Source organism: Phaethon lepturus, unplaced genomic scaffold, assembly GCF_000687285.1.
Source record: "Phaethon lepturus isolate BGI_N335 unplaced genomic scaffold, ASM68728v1 scaffold8128, whole genome shotgun sequence".
Taxonomy (NCBI): Eukaryota; Metazoa; Chordata; class Aves; order Phaethontiformes; family Phaethontidae; genus Phaethon; species Phaethon lepturus.
In genome coordinates, this window is record NW_010558225.1 from 21,038 (window position 1) to 42,176 (window position 21,139).

Below are 21,139 nucleotides of genomic sequence, written 5' to 3' on the forward strand. Positions count from 1 at the left end.
TTTCTGAACTCCCTAGAAGCTCATGGAAGATATAATCCATGTACATAGCCATGTGCTGATTCTATTTATAGTGTAAGCAGCTATGTCAGCTCTCAGTTTTTCCTCTCTTCCTTCCTTCCTGAGTTCATTTTTCACGTCTGTTCTCAGTTCAGTTCGCCTTCCCTTTGCCAGCTCTTGAGCTGGCAGCTTTGCCAAGCCTACTTCTCTGTTGAAACTTCTGCTGCTACCTTCAGCAGCCACAGGAGAGGGGCGACCCACGTTTGTCACCCATGCCTTCAGTTTTTTCCTAGAAGAGCAGCTTACTCTGTGCTTGCTGGAAGATGACCCTAATAGCTGGTGTTGGAAGTAGTTTGGGTTTTTTGGGTAGTTTGGTTTGCTTTTGTTTTTGTTAATTGGCAGCTAGGTGTTTTACCATATCTGCAGAGGAAAATGCAACAGAAAATAAGAGCTCATATTCCTTTGCTAATAGACAAATTGAACGGCTGTAGTGGTAACAGTACTAGGAGAGAGGGCTTAAAGATAAAGCATTCAAAGCTGCTGTCATGTGTCAGTCTCTTCTTTATGTTAGCTTCTAACTCAAATGTACAGATTCCTTTTGTCTCTTGGGGATATGTGAACTACTGCATTGGTTAATTTTTAAGCCCATAAGTAGTCGTTTGCTTTCCTCTTGCACATTCTCCAGTTGACGATTGCAAGGCATGGATTTTTAATGAGGGAATCTTTGTGGGGGTGATATTTCTCTCCAGCTTTTCAAGTTTCACAGTGTTGACTTGTGTGAAAATTTGGTTCTCTAGCCTTGCTTACTAGATCACAGAGGATATCAGCATAAAGTTTTACTCAGGTGAAAGTTAGTGTGGAAATACTTGGATTAGCTGTGTCCCAAAGAGTCTATTTTATCCCTTTCAGCTTCCTCTGTTTTGGGTAGGGCTGACGGGAGTTTCTCCCTGTTGATACTTTCTTTCTGTTGCAAGTTCCTGTCCCTGCTTCTGAAGAGTTTGCAGGAGAAGAGTTACGAATGCAAGCCAAATTGTACCATGTTAGCACATTTAAATCGGTAGTATTGATGCTGCTAACACAAGGTAGTACCAATACAGTCGTCTTCCCTTCAATTTGTTAATTTTGTACACCTTGGGAAAAATCTTAGACAGAGGTGTGCTTAAACTGAAATGTATTTCCTTGGGACTGTTGTTTGTCAGGGAACAAATTCTTGAACTAGAAATAAATCACAGATGGACCGAACAGGGACAAATAATTTTTTTTTCCTTCTTTTTCTTTTCTTTCATTCTTCATTCCAGTGGAGTGTTTTTTTTCTTTCTTTGAATAATCTGTCAGATGACCCATGCCAAGGATTTCCAGTGAAGTCTTTGTGAGAGCATCTGATAAATTTTGGTAGGAAGTCATCGGTCTTGCATTCAGACATTTTGTTTTGCTCACTGAGATTTGCAGTTGCTTCACCAAACAGCAAAAGTGACATCTCCTTGACTGATGCAGCTGTCTTTAATCTGAGCTAAACAATAAAGTTATTTTACATTAATAAATTAATATGACAGAACACACATCCTCCCTACATTTTATGTTTGTGGTTTGGGGCTTTTTTCCCCCTTAAGGAATTTTACATTGTCACGTAACTGGTATTTTCCCCTCTTTCATAAATTTGCTATTATTGCTTCCTTTTTTTTTTTTAAGGAACAATACCCAAACTTGCAGGTATCCAGCTGTGAGAGGAATGGAGAGGGTAGAGGAAGAAGCTTCAGCCTGTTTACCTGCAAGTCTTCCTTCTTTATATATGGGTGAGGCTGTTATACTTCTCTGTGAAAGGAGGTTGAGGCTACTCCCAAATTAAATCACATTTGCAGCTGGACTGATGTGCTGTGCCTCTCAGTGTTGAGTGTTTCAGCTGATGCCCCTTTACATAGTGAACAAAGCCCTATGGACTATGGATTATTCCCTCTGATGTTACCTTCATGCATTTAATTGTTGATTAGAGTAACAGCTGACACACTAAGGATGCTGATGCTTAGCAAAATAGCTGTCGTTTCAGTTAGTTCTTCTGTTAACAACTTAAATGTTGCTCGTTTGGGCTGATGGCCTAAAGTTAATTTTCCAGAGTTAAACATTTGCAAGTAGAACATCTGTGTGTGAATGAGCGATCAGCAGCTTCTTAAGTGTGGGACTGCTTGGGTTTGATAGACACAAGTTGGGCAGATTGCAGAGTGGTGAGGGTGCTTTCATGCTTTCTCCATTACTCATGAATTCCAGAGGGTATCTTAGGACAGCACTCACGTGCTAGGCATGAGTGCTCAGACTAAAAGAGAGTGCTGTTGGGTTAAAGAAGGTTAATCTTAAAAGTGTTTGCAAAGGAATCCAGTGAGTGAACAAATCCAGCGTGTGACTTAAATATATGCTTTGCAGAAATTAAGTGTACTGAATGCTTAAAAGTTGTGATGCCCAAGAAGCACAGAAGGAGGGGAGACCTCCTTGTCTATTAAGAAAATGCAAGTAATGCCTTGAATTGAATTAATCGATTACTTTTATCGGAGAACTGATGAGACAAGTAGCTTTTTGGTTTTGAGAGCTAACTGCTTTGTTGTTTGTAGTCTAAACGTTAAGGAATCTTGGACGTTCTGCTCTCAAATGCATTGCTCTCTTGACTGCCATTAACAGTGTTTAAAAAAAAAAAAAAAGCAAGCTGCAAACCCAAGATTTTCTCTCTGCTTGGCCTACATGTATTTGCTTGCTTATTTATACTGTAAAATGGTAAAACAACAACAAAAGTATGTGACTTCATTATTTACCTGGGTCACTTTTTTGTCCTTTCCATGTGGGTAATCTTGCAGGGCATGACAGTTTGACACGAACTCTTTATTGTTTCACAAAGCGATATATTTCCCATGTCCTGCAAATTTTTGCGTTTTGTGACTTTCCTTATCATAGTTCAGCTGGGGAGAGGGAATTGTTGCACTAACTGGCAAAAGCAACGCGTATTATGTTACACTGGCCGATTCGCCAATTTGTTTGCTTTCCAATTTGCCGCTAAAGGCTGAGTCATTCTTACTGTTATAACAAATACATATTAGATAAGTTATCGCAGCAAAACTGTTTCTTGTCTCTTGCAGTTGATGATAGCAGAAGTTTCAGACTCTAAAGTCAAAACCAAGGGCTTTTTTAAAACATTGACAGTATTTTAGACTCAAATGACTGTATGAAACACTTCTGACATTGAATGTGGCTGCTTTTTATGTGAAGCTGATGACAACTGGTGTTTCCCCAGGCTTCCCAAAAAGTGCTGCTGGTCCTCTTTTTCTTCAGTGATGTTGATGTTAAAGATTCCTTTCTTGATTTCCCTTCAGCAAAGAGAACAAGTACCCATTTTCAGTACCTTATAAAAGAAACTATAGCAGTAGGATGCAAATTTATGCTTCTCTAACTGCAAAGTTGTCTTTTTGAGGAACAGAGAGCAGCAACCAAGTGTGCCCTTGAAAAAAACCCCTGTATTGGCCAGAGAGACCTGGGAACTGTCCCAAACTTTTAACACTTTTTTTTTTTTTTTTTTAGCTCAGTGACGGATATTTAGGTCACTTACGTGCCTGAAGACCTTTTCATATCTGAGTCTAACTCCTCATGCTTTCAGCAAGAATTGATGTTGCTTTAGCTACTCAGTCTCAATGTTTTCTTCATTCTGAATGAGTAGATGTTTCGCGCAGATGTTGAGCAACAATTAATGTTGGGGTTTAATTTACATGATACTTCTCAGCAAAACCCCTTAAATTAAAACTTTTCTGTTATTAGAAATAATGTTACAGGATTGGACCTGGATCTGCTTTCAGCACTGTTCATGCTCAATGGGAGCTTCATAGGGCTTATGTGGTATGCGGGACCTCTTTCAAGAGGGTTGACTTTCAGTGGAAACCAAATATTTTCCTCTTCCAGCCCAGCTTTGCTTTTGTTTTGTTCCTTTTTTCTCTGTAAGAAAGGAAATTACAGAACTCTTATTACATTTTTTGGTATCTTTAACTCACTGTTTTGATTTTTGTGGGTTTATCTTCCTGCAGCAAAACTGATAAGTAATGACTTTGCCAAATATTAGGTCACATTACTTGGTACATGTAGTATGTTTATATAACATGAGACCTGTAAAGATAGATAAAGCATATACTACGCTATGATTACAGTAAAGGGATTGAGAAGCTGAAGTGCATATCCTCAAAATTACATGTATATTTGAATTTTGTAGTATTGAATACTTTTCATGCAGTGTAGTTACTTCCATCTCATGTGAATGAAGTTTGGCGTAATATTTAGGGTTTTTTATAACCACAGTGCTACTATATGCCAAATACTATTTTCTGATTTATGCCTAGAAGGAGCTACCAAAAAAATTTGCTTCTTCCTTTAGTGGAGTATATATGGAAATAAAGATTTTTAAATGGTTGCTACTATAGCGAAATCCATTCTGCTTACATGTGATATACAAGAATTTTACTGGTTGAACTTCAAGTACTTCAAACTATTTCTCGGCTTGCTCAAAGCACAGTTTCTTGAATAGCTGTAGAAAGCTTTATTTGTTAGCTTAAAAAAGGGCAGAAGAATTCAAAATTACCGTTATAAAGCAAAAACAGTTGATTTGAAATACTTTAATCTGATGAGTTAAATTTTCACAGTAACACTTTACTGGGAAAACTATTTTTGATATTTTACGTGAGAGGTGAAAGTTTGCAATCCAGAGGTCTGCCTTCAGTCGGCAGGTAGGATGAGAGGAAATGATAGGATTAGAGGAAATGGCCTCAAGTTGTGCCAGGGGAGGTTTAGGTTGGATATTAGGAAAAATTTCTTCACCGAGGGAGTGGTCAAGCATTGAAACAGGCTGCCCAGGGAGGTGGTGGAGTCATCATCACTGGAAGTATTCAAAAAAACGTGTGGATGTGGCGCTTCAGGACATGGTTTAGGGGGCATGGTGGTGTTGGGTTAACAGTTGGACCTGATGATCTTGAAGGTCCTTTCCAACCTTAATGATTCTGTGATTCAAAGTCTAACTTAACAAGCCTAAATCTAGAGAGGAATTACTGCGTTTAAAAAAAATTAAAAACTTTTAGACAGCAGATATTCGTTCAGGTTAGTAGTGTATTGGATTGTTGGTAGAAACTCACTTTTTGGCTTTTCTTTTAAATTCATGTTACGACTTTTTGCAGATAGAATATTGTCACTCCAGACATCTGAGTACTCTGGTGACAGTGGATGACTTGGCCTGGAAAACTTTATTCTGATCTCTTTCAAAAATCTGAAATGATTACTGTTTCCAGCACATGTGTAAAGATATGCCGTACGGGGATGTGCTGTACAACAAACGGGCCATGTGAACTGATAGCTAATCAAGCTAATCATCCGTTAGCAAGATGGCCAGTTTGTTTCACGCTCACATCCGCATGTCTGAAGACTCAGAAACCAAACCATCATCTAGGGCTCTTTCAAGTCATCTGAGCTAAGTGCAGCATGGGAAGTTAAATATACTACTGTACTGGGAATCGTTTGATGTCAGAAGGTTATTGCTGATTACTGTTCAGTGCCTGTTTTCAATTTCTCACTTCTTGACTAGAAAGGATGTTTTTGTTGTACATGTAGGCTTGTTTCAACAAAGGTTCAAAGACCTCCTATGTACAGGACAAAACACAAGCCCAAGAATGCACTTAGAGTGATTGAGTAAGATGGGCTAATGGTCTTGTCTAAAAAGTCTCCTAAAAATAAAGTTTGACACTATTTTTTTGAGGAGGAATTCTTTGCATTGGAAACACGGCGGCAGAGGGGAAGAATAAGATAGTTGTCTGTGAACTTGAGTCTGGAAAACAAGAGTTCTTATCACAAGGAGAAGCACATGCTACTTAGTTATGTGCAAGCCATTTTTCCCCCCTTGTATTTGATTCAAGGGAGGGAAGTCTGAAGGATTAGTCACAACATGGGAGCAGACCCACCTTCCATACCTTAATTAACAGTGTTCCTCTCAATGTGTTTCATGCCTTTTTTGCAGACATCTGTTTGTGTTCAAAACTAGTTTTTAACTAGAAAGAAAGCACAGATAAAAAAATTATTTTCCCATTATTTCTAACTTAATTAGTCTGTTGCTTATGTATGAATTACTTCAGAACTAATACAGATAAATTGTAGACTTTTTCCCCCACAACAGAATTAATTATCGTGTTTGGTTCTTTGTCTCTAGGCTATGGTGGCTTGTTATCCAGGCAATGGAACGGGATACGTGCGCCATGTTGATAATCCAAATGGAGACGGAAGATGTGTTACGTGTATATATTATCTTAATAAGGACTGGGATGCCAAGGTATGCCATAATTTTTTTCTATAATTTGTTTTTTACATATACTTGCTAATGCTACAGGTCTTTGTTCATGTCCTTATTTATGTGCCTTAGTTGTGTTCTTACATTATGTTAACTGTGGATATCCTTTGCCTCCCTGATTCTCCTGTTAGTGAGAGCAGATAGAGACAAGACATTTATTTTCAAGGTTTTGAATGATGCCAGCAGGAACTCCTTGACAGTGAGATTGAAGGAAAGTTGCATGTTTTTTGTGTATGTTTCTTAATTATACATACAAGTATCTGCTACTATCCAAGTTTCATAAATATCTAATTATGCAACTTGTACATTATTTGTATAGTAAACACCCCTCTCTCAAAGAGTAAGTAAAGAATATTTGAAAGATTTGCTTTTAGTTTATTTCGATATTCCTGTTGAATCTTGAGTTTACTGTTTGTGCAACTAGATTACTTAATTGAGTATGCTTATAAAAAGAAAGGTGCTGTAGCTTGGGAGCAGTTTCAGATAAGCCAAGTGTTACGGTTATTGCTGTATCAGTATACTTCAAAGCAGCACAAGTCTTTGTATGATTGTACATGCAGGGTGTAGAATAGATAAGGATTTATAATACAGTTCAAGTGGTGTAAGAATTTACTACCAGTGACTCAAAACTCTCTATGATGTAGTCACTATGATAAAGTAACTTTTTTAATAAGGATTTTCCTAGTGATTCAGTGGGATTAGGTAAATTTGAAGAATGGACATAGCTAACTGGCTGTATTGAAAGCATGAGAGAGTAATGCAAAGATAGCTTTGTTTATTCCTTGATTGCTGTGAAGTTAGCTATGGAGAAGTTTATTCTAATTGTATATGAAAAAAAAGATAAAACTACTGATACTTGTATCGTACTTAGGAAGTAGCATGTGGAAGAGCACGTAAGCAGTCAGTTTCTGTGAACTGGGTGCAGCAGATATGGATAACACAGGCTGCAGCTGAGTTTTTCTTTTTTTCCCCTTTTTTTTTGTTCTTGAGCACTGTCCATCTCTTCTAAGAGCTGGATGAGACAATAAGACTGATAACAGACTCACATAACAATGGTGGATCGAAAAGCTGAGTCAGAAATGAATACACCTGAAGCTTTCTGTTTCTGACTTGCTCTTTGAAATGTCAAATTTGATTCTTCAATTAGAAAATAAATTAGTAGCCTTTTTTGCCACAAGAGCATCTTTGCATACAAGTGCTCTGATTGGACTGAACATCGTAAAATGCAGCTTTGGGGCATTTTTAGTTGATTTATGGTTTCTCTTCTGGGAAAAAAATGAATACGTACCAGAGTGTAGAAGTTAAGCAAATTGCATTTTCACAGTACCTGTGGAAAATTTACTAGCTGGGTATTTGTTTTATGAACAAAGGTATTTCATTTCCTGCAAAATCTATTTTAAATTGCAAATCAATATATTACCAAGTATATTGGTTAGTAAAGAAAGAAGCTCAAGCTTTCTTTACGAGAACAACTTGATCTAATTGATCTAAATTGTCACTTCTTGTTCACTGATTTAGATCACAATTAAAAAACAGTCATTTATCAATTTACCTTGTTAATACTTGCACTGTTATGACTTTCCCATGAAGGCCTACAGTGCCTATCTGTAGTTAGACTTAACAACATCAATACCATCAGTAGGAAGAAGTTAACGTAACTTAAAAATAAATAACTCCACCTAGTGACTTAAAATAATTAACTTGTGCTGTTTTCTAAGCATGCATAGGTAGAATTGTAGAATCATAGAATCTTTGGGTTGGAAGGGACATTTAAAGGTCATCTAGTCCAACCCCCTTGCAATGAGCAGGGACAGCTTCAACTATATCATGTTGCTCAGAGCCCCGTCCAACCTGACCTGGAATGTTTCCAGGGATGGGGCATCTACCACCTCTCTGGGCGACCTGTGCCAGTGGCTCACCACCCCCATTGTGAAAAATTTCTTCCTCATACGTAGTCTAAATCTACCCTCTTTTAGTTTAAAACCATTAGCCCTTATCCTAATAGCAGCAGGCCCTGCTAAATATCTGCCCCCATCTTTCTGATAAGCCTTCTTTAAGTACTGGAAAGCTGTAATAAGGTCTTCCTGGATCGTTTTCTTCTCCAGACTGAACAGCCCAAATTCCTTCAACATTTCTTCATAGGAGAGGTGTTCCACCCCTCTGATCATTTTTGTGGCCCTCCTGTGGATCTCCTCCAACAGCTCCATGTCTTTCCTGTGCTGAGGGCTCCAGAGCTGGATGCAGGACTCCAGGTGGGGTCTCACCAGAGTGGAGTAGAGAGGGAGAATCACCTCCCTTGACCTGCTGGCTGCGCTTCTTTGGATGCAGGCCAGGATATGGTTGGCCGCCTTGTGAGTGCACGTTGGCGGCTCATGACCAGCTTTTCATCCACCAGTATGCCCAAGTCCTTCTCAGCAGGGCTGCTCTCGATCCCTTCATCCCCCAGCCTGTATTGATACCAGGGGTTGCCCCAACCCATGTGCAGGACCCTGCACTTGACGTCATTGAACATCATGAGACTCACATGAACCCATTCCTTGAGCTTGTCCAGGTCCCTCTGGATGGCATCCTGTCCCTCAGGCATGTCAAGTGCACCACTCAACTTGGTGTCATCTGCAAACTTGCTGAGGGTGCACTCTATTCCACTGTCTATGTCGTTGATGAAGATATTAAACAGTACTGGTCCCAGTATGGACCTCTGAGGGACACCGCTCGTCACCAGTCTCTATCTGGACATTGAGACATTAACTACTACCCTCTGGATGCGACTATCCAACCAGTTCCTCATCCACCCAACAGTCCACTCATCAAACCCATATCTCTCATATTTAGAGAGAAGCATGTTGTGCGGGTCCGTGTCAAAGGCCTTGCAGAAGCCCAGATAGATAACATCTGTAGCTCTTCCCTTGTCCACTGATGTTGTCACTCCGTCTTAGAAGGCCACTAGGTTGGTCAGGCAGGACTTGCCCATGGTGAAGCCATGTTGGCTGTCTCGAATCACCTCTGTGTGCCTTAGCGTAGCTTCTGGGAGGATCTGTTCCATGATCTTCCCAGGCACAGAGGTGAGGCTGACGGGTCGATAGCTCCCAAGGTCCTCCTTTCTACCCTTTTAAAAATGGGTGCAATCTTTCCCTTTTTCCAGTCTCCAGGGACTTCACCTGACTGTCATGACTTTCCAAGTATCATGGAGAGTGGCTTGGAAACTACCTCAGCCAATTCCCTCAGGACTCTGGGATGCACCTTGTCAGGTCCCATAGACTTGTATATGTTCAGATTCCTCAAGTGGTCACGAACCTGATCTTTTCTTACAGTGGGAGGGACTTTGCTCCTCCAGTCCCTGTCTTGCAGTCCATTCACTCAAGGAGTGTGGGAAGAGAGACTGCCAGTGAAGACTGAGGCAAAGAAGTTGCTGAGTACCTCAGCCTTCTCCTTCTCTGTTGTTAACCTGTTTGCCAGTCCAACAGTAGGTCCAACTGTTTTTCAAAGCCTGGAAGAGAACTAATTGACCAGGAGCGATACAGATTCAAGCTTTAATTTGGAGTTTCCTTATCTTTCCTCATCTTAATTACAGAAACATGATGTAAACTTGTGCTGCTATTAAATGAAACAACCTCTTTAACGGAAAAGGGTGAAACTGGGATGTGAAATACAATGTTTCTCTCATCTGTATTGGCATATTTTTAGCCACCTGTGTACTATCAGTCAGTCTTATCCTTTTTTTGTGAGTAGGTAACACAGCTAAAAAACAACCAATCTAAACCCACAGCTTTTTACTTAAACATAAATGGAGGTTTAATATTTGCAAGCATTCTGAAATTACTCAGTGAAAAATGTGTAAAATGTTTTGTTAAATGTATCAACAGAAAAGCCGTAGATTCATAATTTCTGTAGCATCTGATAAAGGCTTTTATTTCAGTTCCAAGTGTCTGAAATGTTTTCAAATGTGCTATCCAATACTTTTAAATACGAGACATTGTTTTCAAGCACTGGTTTTAAATATTTAATCTGTAGGTAAGTGGAGGCATCCTTCGGATATTTCCAGAAGGTAAAGCCCAATTCGCTGATATTGAACCCAAATTCGATAGACTGCTATTCTTCTGGTCTGATCGCCGCAACCCTCATGAAGTACAGCCAGCATTTGCTACAAGGTAGGACTAATGGACTCTCTATATATTGCATGATGCCTCTTTTATCAAGAAATGAGTGAATCCTACTGAGAAATGATTGACACTATGAACTATGACCTGATCCCAGGTCTTCCCATGTACAGTTCCAGTTGCACTATGATGAGAAGGGTTTTTTTTTTCCTACTGATTGATTAGGCTTCTGCTGTGCTGCTGAGTTTGTACTGATGTCTGATCTCTTATTTTGGAGAAAACATCCTCTTGGATGGGTAGGAGGGAGGACTGGGAACATCAGAAGTTTCTGAGCATGTACTTGGCAGAACTGGGTAGGAGCACACAGAGCCGTAAGCAGATCCCACCTTAACCAAGGGGTGTTGCCTTTATTATTTCTCTGTAAGGGCTTTACACTCTCCTCCCTTCCTTTCGTCCTTAGCACCTTACTGTGTTACTGGAAGATTGACTAGGTACTTCAGTTTTATGTCACCTGTTGTTGGGGGGAAGTTGTTAGAAAATAGTTATTTTCAAACTAAGCCACCACATTCTAGTTTGGGAACTGGGAGAGGGCTGTGGGGCAGAAACGACCACTGATACACACATTCATTCTTTCTCTGGAGTATCAGAGGAGTTGCTCCCAGTCTGAATCACAGGGGGAACTTCATATCTCCTTTGTCCCTCAGTGTAGGACAATGGATGATGCTAAAGGTACCTGCATTCACTGCCCCCACATCTTGAGTGGCCTTTCCAGATAGCATTAATAGGTAAATCATTGGAGTCGTTGATCCGAACTTCCTGTTGCCCATGTTGCAACCTGTTTTGATGGCCAGACCACTGAACACTGACTGGAGCTGTGAGATAACACAAGTACCTTTGCAAGAAGTAACTTGAAACTGCCATCAGCGTGTCCTCTTGCAGCCTTTCTGGAGGCTGTACTGCTCTCCCCTCCCACTTTGTGCTCCGAGGAGAGTCGGAGGGTGAAATGCCATTTACTAAAGCTCCTTAAAGTCTTTTCTTAATAGCTGGCATTTCATATTTAAATCCTTTACTGGCAGTGGAAAACCAGAGCAGCTGTGTAAGAAGGGGTAGTTAATTTTCCCTTATGGCGAATGTCCAAAAAAGAGGTTCTTGCAGTGATTCAGTGATGGACTTGACCGAGTAAAGTAAAAGATGAGGTCACAGGGCAAGGTAATACAGACTGAGACTGTATTACAGATTCTGGGCAAGAACTGTAATAGCAACCCATCAAGAAAAAGAAGTCTAAGCTTACAACATCAGTGTCATCCTTTCAATGACTGTTCAGACAATACCTACTAATAGGAAAAAAAAACTGCTTGTTTTGTGCTTTATGAAATCTTCTGTCAGACTGCAGAAGTATCATCTCATTTAGGTTGTGTTTTATGTCAAGTGCTTCACTTTTTTTTTCATCATAGTTCAGGAGTTCTTTTTCCATCCGTTTCCCTAGGTACGCAATAACAGTGTGGTATTTTGATGCAGATGAAAGAGCACGAGCTAAAGTAAAATATCTAACAGGTAATCTCTTATTAATATCTTCTGTGTTCTTTTTTTCTGGAAGAATAGCTAAGTGGTCCATCTTCATCTCCTTGGCCCACCCTGTAGACAGAAAGGGGGAGAAGGACAGCGTAAGTCAGAGTCAGGTTTTACAGGGAAGGTGACCCAGTGGTTTTGCCGCTAGGCAGTGACTTGGGAAATCCAGGTCAGTGCCTTGTCCTGCTCACACTCTGAGACCTGAGGCTGCTCAGTATTTTTACGCAGGGGATACAGCTTTTCCCTAGTCTTGTCTGTGATAGGTGTGGAGGTTAAATACACACCAGAGGCTATGAGGCACTGCAGAACTGACAGCCCTGGGAATAGTTTTGATTGAATGTAGTGATTCAACAAGTGAATATAACTTAACTTGACTAGTGTCTCTATATAGGAAAAACAAAAGCCTAAAATTAAAATCTGGAATCAAAGAAAGGAGTTACTTCCTCCATTTCCAATTTCACATATCTAGCATCTGTTTTCCTTTTCTGGCTTCTCCCTGGAGAGGAAGTTGATCTAATTTTCCTGTTCAAATTAGCATTATAAGGAGAAATGGCCTAGGACTTCTGTCATATTTGTAATTGCCATCACAATTTTGTGTTTGTTACAGTAGTTTAAAAATAAAGCAAAATCAGGTGTACTTGCAAGTGCACAGATGCGCTGGGCCAGTTTCTCCGCGGTTTCGTCAAGAGCTCTGAAACCGGTGGTGTTGAAGACCTGTGCCAGTCATTCCCAAATGAGATTTCCATTCATTGCTGTTAGGCATCTGAAGCTTGTAAGTAGCCCCAGAGCTATCTAGCGGCTGCGAAAGCTGCAGTTTAGCTCAGTCCCCCTTGGTGCAGCCAGGGACTTTGTGCGTTTTGGGAGCAGTGAGAGCAATGCAGCCCCTGCCTGGCTCGCAAAGAAACGCAGGGAGTCCCCCGGCTCCGGCTGGGAGGGCTGTCGCGCTGCTCGGTGGTGCGCGCCCGGCCGGGCACGCTGGCTTCCCAGGCGGGCGGGAATGCTGGATAACGCCCGCCTGGTCTCCGCAGGAAGCTTGTCTGTCTGTCTGTAAGCTGGGCTTTGTGTCAAGCGTGTGTGACTGCGCAGCTCCCGGAGCCAGGAGCTGGATCCTCCTTGCTGGATCAGAGCTGTTTCGGTTGTCTCCGCGCAGCTTCAGCGGCCGCCCTTCCGGAGAGAGCGGAGGGAAGTGGTTCGGGTGGGCGTGTGTCTGCAGGGGAGGTGCTCCCCCCTGGCCCCCCTCCCTCTCCAGGGTCCCCCTAAACTGCAGGCACTTGAGGAAGGAAGGCTGGGTTGGAGGGGTCATTTAGATTTCAGTATCTTAGTATCAGTATATCAGTAATTGATTTATATTATCATATTGTTGTGGTTTCAGTTTTCATTTGCAATTAAGATTGCATTCCTTGCTCTGTATCTGCAGGAAGAATTGTGCTAGATGCCTTTCATTTTCTACTGACAATGAGAAAAAAAAACTATTCATTTTTGGCTTAGTGTCAGTCTAACCAAAGCTGTGCAGAATATGTGCGAATTTTTCTTGAACATGGGATACTATGTCTGTTAATGTTTTGATAGCCAAACTTGTATTTGGGGGTACCTGATGTTACCTAGGTCAATTTTTAGAAAAAAGGACAGAAGAGGTATGGGTTGGTTGGTGGTTTTGTTTGTTTATTTTTTAGCAGCAAGTTAAATGGAATGTTGCATTTTAAAAATCCCTCAGAGTTTCTTTACAAAAATAGAAATCCTAGAAACTCTGGGTATTCTGTTACAGATTTCCTCAGATTTCCAACTGGCTGTTCCTAAAGCTTACCTTTATAAAGGCTGAGATGATGAGCTTCGGAACTGCACATATGATGTGCAGTATCCAGTTTTCTACTTGGGCAGCCAAATACATGCCTGCTTTCAGAGAGGATGAGTAACCACGGCTCGTTAACTTTACAGAGCATGTATGCAAAAATATCTGTCTTGCTAGATAACGTGTATTAGACCAACTTCGAATTACTCTCTTAAAAGTAATCTGGAAAGTGATGTAGCGATTCTATAGACTGTACTTTGATAAACGCTGAAAAATAATACAGATTTCCTTTTCATATTTCTGCAGGTGAAAAAGGTGTGAGGGTTGAACTTAATAAACCTTCTGACTCAGTTGGGAAAGACGTTTTATAAGCCTTTGATTTAGCAACTCCCCTTGCTATTCTCCCTGATAAATCTTGATGCTATCTATTAACTTTTGAATGTGAATAACAAGATAAAGGAAAATCGACAACAAACCAACGTTTTAATAAAGAAGCGAACAGTGTTTCAATGTTGCATCAAATAGAAGGTTCTTTGACTGCTGAAGCATTGTACTATGTGATTGTGACTCCAGGCCTGTGACTGCTTATGTGAAGAAGATAAGCAATCAGTAAGAAACAGCATATGCATCTGGACATAAATAAGTGCCCTACATAGAATTTGTCCATCCTTATATTTTGCCAGACCTGTCATCCAGCTGAATCCAATTCATCTCTCCCTTTTTTTATATGGTAAAAGTTTGAATTTTGGGTAATTTTTGTATGACCAGGTACAGTTTATCAAAATTGAGTCTTAAAAAAAAAAAAAAGAAAAACTGAAAAAAAAAAAAGAAAAAAAGAAAAAAAATCACAGTATTCTCCAAAATACCATGGATCTATTTTTGTAAAACTCTTCATACTGTTCTCCTCTGCCATGAAAGACCTAATTTAATGTAAGGGTTGCCAGTAACTGATAATCACTTTAATTTTCTTTACACCTTACGTCAGAAAAGGAGCACTTTAATTACCAGCTAAAAACCTGATTGTTTTATATCATATCTCACACTAATCTTAACTTTTAAAGATTGCTGCTGTATTGTTTTTTTTGACTATGTCCTCTTGAAACTTATTAACAGAAGCAAATCAGTATCTTGCTATTAGTAACATTCAGTTTGTGGTTTTGTATGTTGAATCCACAGAGGGGAAGTTTCTGTCTCTGTTTTTTTTTGGTTTTTTTTGGTGTTTGTTTGGTTGTTTGGTTTTTTTTGTTTTGTTTTGGTTTTTTTTAAAGTGACTGGCACTAAGTGAACTTGACACTATCGGTTGCTGTCATTGGCTTTGGGGACCTGGTAAATACCATCAAGTTACAAGAATATACAAGGGCTTTCCTAGGCTATTAGAGGTACCCAGAACCTCCTTATGTACTTGACAGAAAATTTTGAGCTTTCTCCCTTTTCTAAAGAATACTTGCCACCACCCTTTCCTTTGTATATAAGTTAATAGAATACCTAAAATTAACTTTTTTTAATTTCCTTTTCAAATGTTGGTGTCCCGTGCAGTCTGTAAGTTGACACCTTGATCTATTATATAGTATCAAGGAGATAGTCTGCACACTGAAGCTGAAGTGCATCACTGTAGGCTCCTTGTGCAATACATCTTTAGGTTTTCACTGTGCTGAAGGATTTCCCCCAAAAGGCACTGCCCTTTGACCAAGAGTGAGGTATATATTTAGTAAGAAAACATTTACTTTGTTTTACATTGTTTTCATTTTATCAAGGAGAGGGGACATCAGAGAATAAAAGTGAGATGTGCAGAAACTTTGATATTCTTATTTTTAAGAAATGGATGTTTTGGACACTGATTTCTTTTTCTTCTTTTTTTTTTTTCCTGAGCTTTAAAAGCTTGAGAAAACAAAAGCAAACCTATAAAAGACAGCATTCATATTTACAGGAGTTTGGGGGTTGATTGACTTACCCACTGCAGTTTTCTATCTGTCCCTTATTTCCTTACTTAGCCAAAACAATGTGAGTGTACAGAAATATTTCTGTATATATTACAACTTGTGACAATTTTAGCATCTGTATAGTTTGTATTCAATTAGAGACCTTTTCTATGGAAAGCTCAGTAATTTTTTATTAAAAAGATTACTATTGTTCATGTAAAACATGAAAAAGCTAATTGTTTAGTAACAAACTGACAGAAGGGGGAAAAAATTCAGTATTGGTATATCACTTAGGAGAACCAACAGAAATCCCAGGTTTGTTTTGATTTTGCTCTTCCTTTTTTTAATAAGTTCTTGCCCTTTACAGTTATCTTCCTCTTCCCTCTTTTCTTCCCAGAAAAACAGACAGGATACCTTTACTGCAAGTGCCTCTGCCAACCTGGCCAAGGAGTGCAAATCTCCATTACTGTCTGGTCTGCAGTGCATTTAGGCTAGCAATGAAACAAGCAAAAAAGCCACCTCTTCTACTTCATCTTCTTTAGTGCTACTTTAACGGAGGTTTGGTTGGTTTTGTTTTAGAAATGTAAGCATAAGCCTTTAAACTCATTTCAGTCCCTCTGTAATTCAAATTTCTGCAGTTACACGGCGTATCAAATTCTAATCACACTGTAGGTTTGTGCTTGCCAGACAGGTTTAAAAAGTGCTTAATTTTTCACTCCATGTGAGTCATTACAATAGGGTCAACAAATCAGGTCAGCCATTTCTTCCATGTTCTTTAGAAACTGTTCATTTCATGTCGGTTGAATATTCAGTCTTGAGCATCACCAAGCAGGTCCTTGTTTTAAAACTATTTTTTAAACTGTCTTATGATCTGTATGTGTCTAGTCCTGGTTAAAGATAAAGCTTCATAATGCTATTTTTATTCATGATGTTAGCTGGCTGTGAAATACGAGACCTTTATCTATAGCAGGCAAAGAAATTCAGGATTCATTTACAGGTTGCCTATAAAGTTGTGTAATTTGAAAAGCAGTGTTCATTATGAAAGAGCTCTCAAGTTGCTTGTAAAGCTAATCTAATTAAAAAAGATGATGTATAAAGGTTCTTGAAAACTGTGGTTATTTGTAATCTTTGTAACTTTCAAAACTACTCTGTAGCAAGTAAGGATTTTTGGTGGTTTTGTAGGGGATATTTTGTTTGGTTTGGTGGGGTTTTTTTTTGTGTGTGTTTTGATTTTTCTTTTTTAATCAGAGCTCTGGAGAAGGGTCTGTTTGGGTGTTTTTAGGCTGCCTACAGTTACCTAGGTGTGGTGATTATTTTCCTGATGATTTTCTCCCTCAAAAACAGCACAAAGTTTAGGCTGGCTGGAGAGTGACAGTGAACATAGAGGCAGCTCTAGTTATTTCACCTCTTTTTGACAGGTACGTGAGGTGCAAAATGAAAGTCCTCTTCAAACAGGATTTGTAAGGTTTAATGGGAGCTCTTTAGTTTTACGTGGCTCCCGATGAACTATGGGCGCTTTGAAGATGTCAGAAGAATGGTACGAGTCTACAGATGCCAACCCATACGAGATGCCACACAATTTCCCTAAGCTTTTTGGTGAGCTTCGTAATGACTGTATGGTAATCAAGGAAACATCTGGCTGGCCGTGCTTCTGCCATAGCTCTAACTTTTGTGAAGCCACCCTGCTTCTGCTTGTCTGTCTCGTGCTGGTTCGGGAAGAGTTACCTGTATCTCCGGGTGAGTCTGCCAGCCTTAGTGCACCTTTCGTGGCACTTGGGTACCTCTTGTGCTCAGTTCTGCCCTAAGGTGATGGTTCTTGCCAGTGCATTAGGCTGAAACCTAAGTGCAGCAGCACTGACCGGATCCCAAAGTGCTTTGAGGCTTTTTCCATGCTGCAGTGCTGTATAATTTCTTACACGTTCTCTTGAAATAGCATCTTCCCTGTCTTTGTTTTACATTGAACAAGGAAGAAGCCTTTCTAGCACTTGGAACCATCCTGTATAGACCTGATTTTTTTTTTTTTTTTTTAATTATCACATTGTTGAGCACTATATGCACGGGGATCATTTTGCATAGTAACGTCAAACACTGCACTGGGGAAAGATGAAGTATCTCTTGGGTGTTTCTCAAAAGAAAGACACTTGCAAATCTAAGCAGGAGCTAGCTGACAGCCTGGATCTTATGTAAAACATCTGGCTGTGCTGACCACTTTAAGGTCAGGAGTGGAAAGATCACATCTCTGAGTCATACTGGTAAGTATAATCAGACTGGAAAGTACCATTTTTGTGCTTTCTGAAAGCTTTGAAGAAGATGGGAGAGTGCTAAGCGACAATAGCAAACTCAAAGTCTCAAAGCCCCGGAAGTCTAGCCTGCGTACCTTGCCTGCAGGCATGCAGATATGCAGATAGCAGCGTGCACTTGCAAATACATGGTGGGAATTTAGGAGTACTGAGCAGTAAAGACTTTGAAGAAATTCACTTAACTGGATTTGGATCTCATCTGCTTTATTCTTTTTGTGGGGGTGGGTATGAATCTGCAGAAACTTGGGTCTCCCATCGTCGGCTTTCATACAAAATACTCGCTTGGCTTTTTTGGTGGATGTAAAGTAAAGCTTGAATGTAAGTAATTACTGCATATGCACTGGAGTCCCTTTGTGCTATTACACTGCTGCAGGAGCTGTGTTCACTCTGCAGCGTCTGCCGAATCCGAGTTGCCTGATGCTGTCTAGTGGGGGTGGATAGCAACTGACAGAAGCAGGTTCAATGTCCTCTGTCCTACCAGACAAAACCAGTTCCAGAGAATTTGCTCTCTTGACTTTTGCTACCATTGACGCAGCCATCAAGTTTTTCCCCATAGCTTTGAAGATCAGTGAAAATACAGCACATTTTTCCCTTCCCTGAAATAAGAAAAAAACCCCAACCCCATAGCTCCCAACTGGGCAAACCAGGTACTAAGAGTTGGCTCTAAAAGTGGAAAGGGCAGATGAGATGCAAACCACCAACCCATTGGAGATAGACTCAAGTCCATAGCAGGACAGGGAGGAAGGAATGTGTTGAATAGAAATGGTAAAGTAGGATGGGAAGAGACTGATGCATGAGATCAAGATAAAATACGTGTGTGGGGTGGGTATGAGGTATATGGGACACGCCAAGTAAAACTGTGCTATAGGTGTCTGCTTTGGGGAGGAACACGGAGTGAGGAGAACCCGTACACTATGTGTTTGCCTCAGGAAAAACAGTTGTTGATGCATCCCATCCATCCTTTCTCTTCACGGATGTGTGTTGTAAAATAGCGTATTTTTATCTCTGAAGATGAGAGGTTCATAACTTTTTGCTTGAACTACGAGTTGGTTTCCTCCTCTGTCTTCTAGTTCTAAGTTGGACTTTGGGGATTTTTTCCCCCCTCTTATTAAATGTGCAGCTCAGGATTAAACCTCTATTGGTAATAGTTTATGGGTTCTCCTGGAGAATTTACTATAACTACCTTGCACATAACGTGGTGATAAATGCTGGAAAAGGTGACCAGCTCATTTAGCCTATAAGCCCAGTACCAGCATCTTCACATGGCCAAAATTTTGCCGGGCATGCCTCACATCTGAACGTGGAGGGATGTAGAACACACAGATGGACTAACAACTTGCCAGTTGTCACACACAGCTGACTCACTGCTTCAGGGCAGTGTCTAAATGGGAAACCCATCATTTCTTTCAAATACGGTTGGAGACGGGAAGCCAAATTTAATCTCTGAATATTCACCATGTGGATCGAGTGATCCTTGTGGTGGGCCTGTCTGTGTGTCAGTGTGGTTTGCCAGGGTGGAACCAGTTCCTCTCCTGGGCTCGTTTCAAGGGCTGGTGTGGTTCAGTTTTATTTCTGCTTTTAAATAGATGAATCCAGAATGACTAAAATGCAGAGATTTGACTCCTACTCACAAACAGAAAGCCTAATACCTGAATATTGTATTGGGTTGTGAGCTGGTATTTCACTACCTAAAGAAAGCAAGGGTCAAACAAAAAGCCAAACCAAAAAATGATCAGAATTGTCTTAACGCAAGTTACTTAGGTTGTAAATGTATCTTGCTTACATTACTGTATCTAAGCAGGCTTTAAAAAGCTATTAATAAAGATTACATTATAGCAGAGGAATCTAGGAAACATAAGGAAGCTAGAATTTTGGAGCTTGATTAATTGCTGTTGCAATCCTGAGAAGTTTTTCCCTAGAGTGAAGATGGCAGTGAACGTGTCAAAAAAAAACCCCAACAAACCACTAGCCAGGAACAAAACTACACGCCACCACCCCTAAACCTGAGAAGTGCAATCTTGGCTGTTGGTAAGTTCAGTACCTTCGGTGACCGGAACAGAAAGATTTCAGAAGAACTGTTTTTATTTGAGCTCTTGGCAACATCTTTGGACATCAAGAAGAAAATACTTCTCCAAGGAAAATGTGATTGTGGACACCACTAACGTTTGGCAATCGGGGCCATGGGTAATAGCAGAATTTGTTTTGTGAGATTAGAGTCCAGTTGATGGTGTTCCCGATAGCAAAGAGCAAGGTTTGAGCTGTTAGATTGGGCATATTTATTTTCCCTTCACTTCCCCAGCCACAACATAACAGTGAGTGATGTGGTGCTGGGCACGTCCTGCGCAGTCATATTTAAATGAACAAGCAAAAACTGCCGTAAGTTAACTCTCTTTGGTCCTTCTGTTACATGTAGGACTCTTTAATGCGATGTAGGTAGCAATTTCTAAACGGCTTTCGTTACTTCTATTTTTCCCTACCTGCACCGTGAGAACACTTCAGTTTTTTAAAAAGCCCTTTATTTAAAACAGCAAAATAGCGAACAACTGTAGACAGTTAGGAGCTGCTGCACGTTCATAACCATGCAACGTTACGCAATGACGTAACCAGGCAAGACATGTATTTTACAGTAAAAAATTAGGCTTATACAAATGGAGGAAACCGCGCAGGGTGCAGGGGCTTTCTGCGGGTGAGCGGGGGAAGGTGCCTGCGGCGCGGCTGTTCGGGGACGCAGAAGTGCTTCGGGAGCCTGCTCCCAGGGACAGCTGGAGGCAAGAGCGGGTGACTGGGTCCCCTCGGCGTCCTAACCGGGACCAGGCCTCCCCCTAAGAGCAGAAAAACGTGCTCTTAGTGTCCTAGAGACCACAAAGAGGCAAGTCGCTCTGTTTTAGGTGGAGGATGTTGTGCTGCGCAAACAAAAGTTATTTTAACTTGTAGGGATCAAAGGATGTGTATTTTGGTCGGGAGGCTTTTTTGTTGTTGGATTACGATGGCGTAAGCTCTTGTTGAGATACTCACGAGGCAGCTTCACCTACAACTAAACATCCACCGGTGCAGGGATGAAGGAGCAGGGGAAGCAGGAGGTGGGTGGTTACACCTCCAGTGCCTGCGGCGGGAGG

General features: G+C 40.6%; 1 protein-coding gene across 1 annotated transcript; it reads left to right on the forward strand.

The window, feature by feature from the left end:
- Positions 1-5,580: 5,580 nt before the first annotated feature.
- LOC104625373 (egl nine homolog 1) lies at positions 5,581-14,649 on the forward strand. Its single transcript, XM_010292984.1, has 5 exons — positions 5,581-5,670; positions 6,212-6,331; positions 10,361-10,497; positions 11,933-12,000; positions 14,111-14,649. Exons 2-5 carry the CDS (start codon positions 6,215-6,217, stop codon positions 14,173-14,175), a joined length of 387 nt encoding a protein of 128 aa, XP_010291286.1. The 5' UTR covers positions 5,581-5,670; positions 6,212-6,214; the 3' UTR covers positions 14,176-14,649.
- The last annotated feature ends 6,490 nt before the right edge of the window (positions 14,650-21,139 follow it).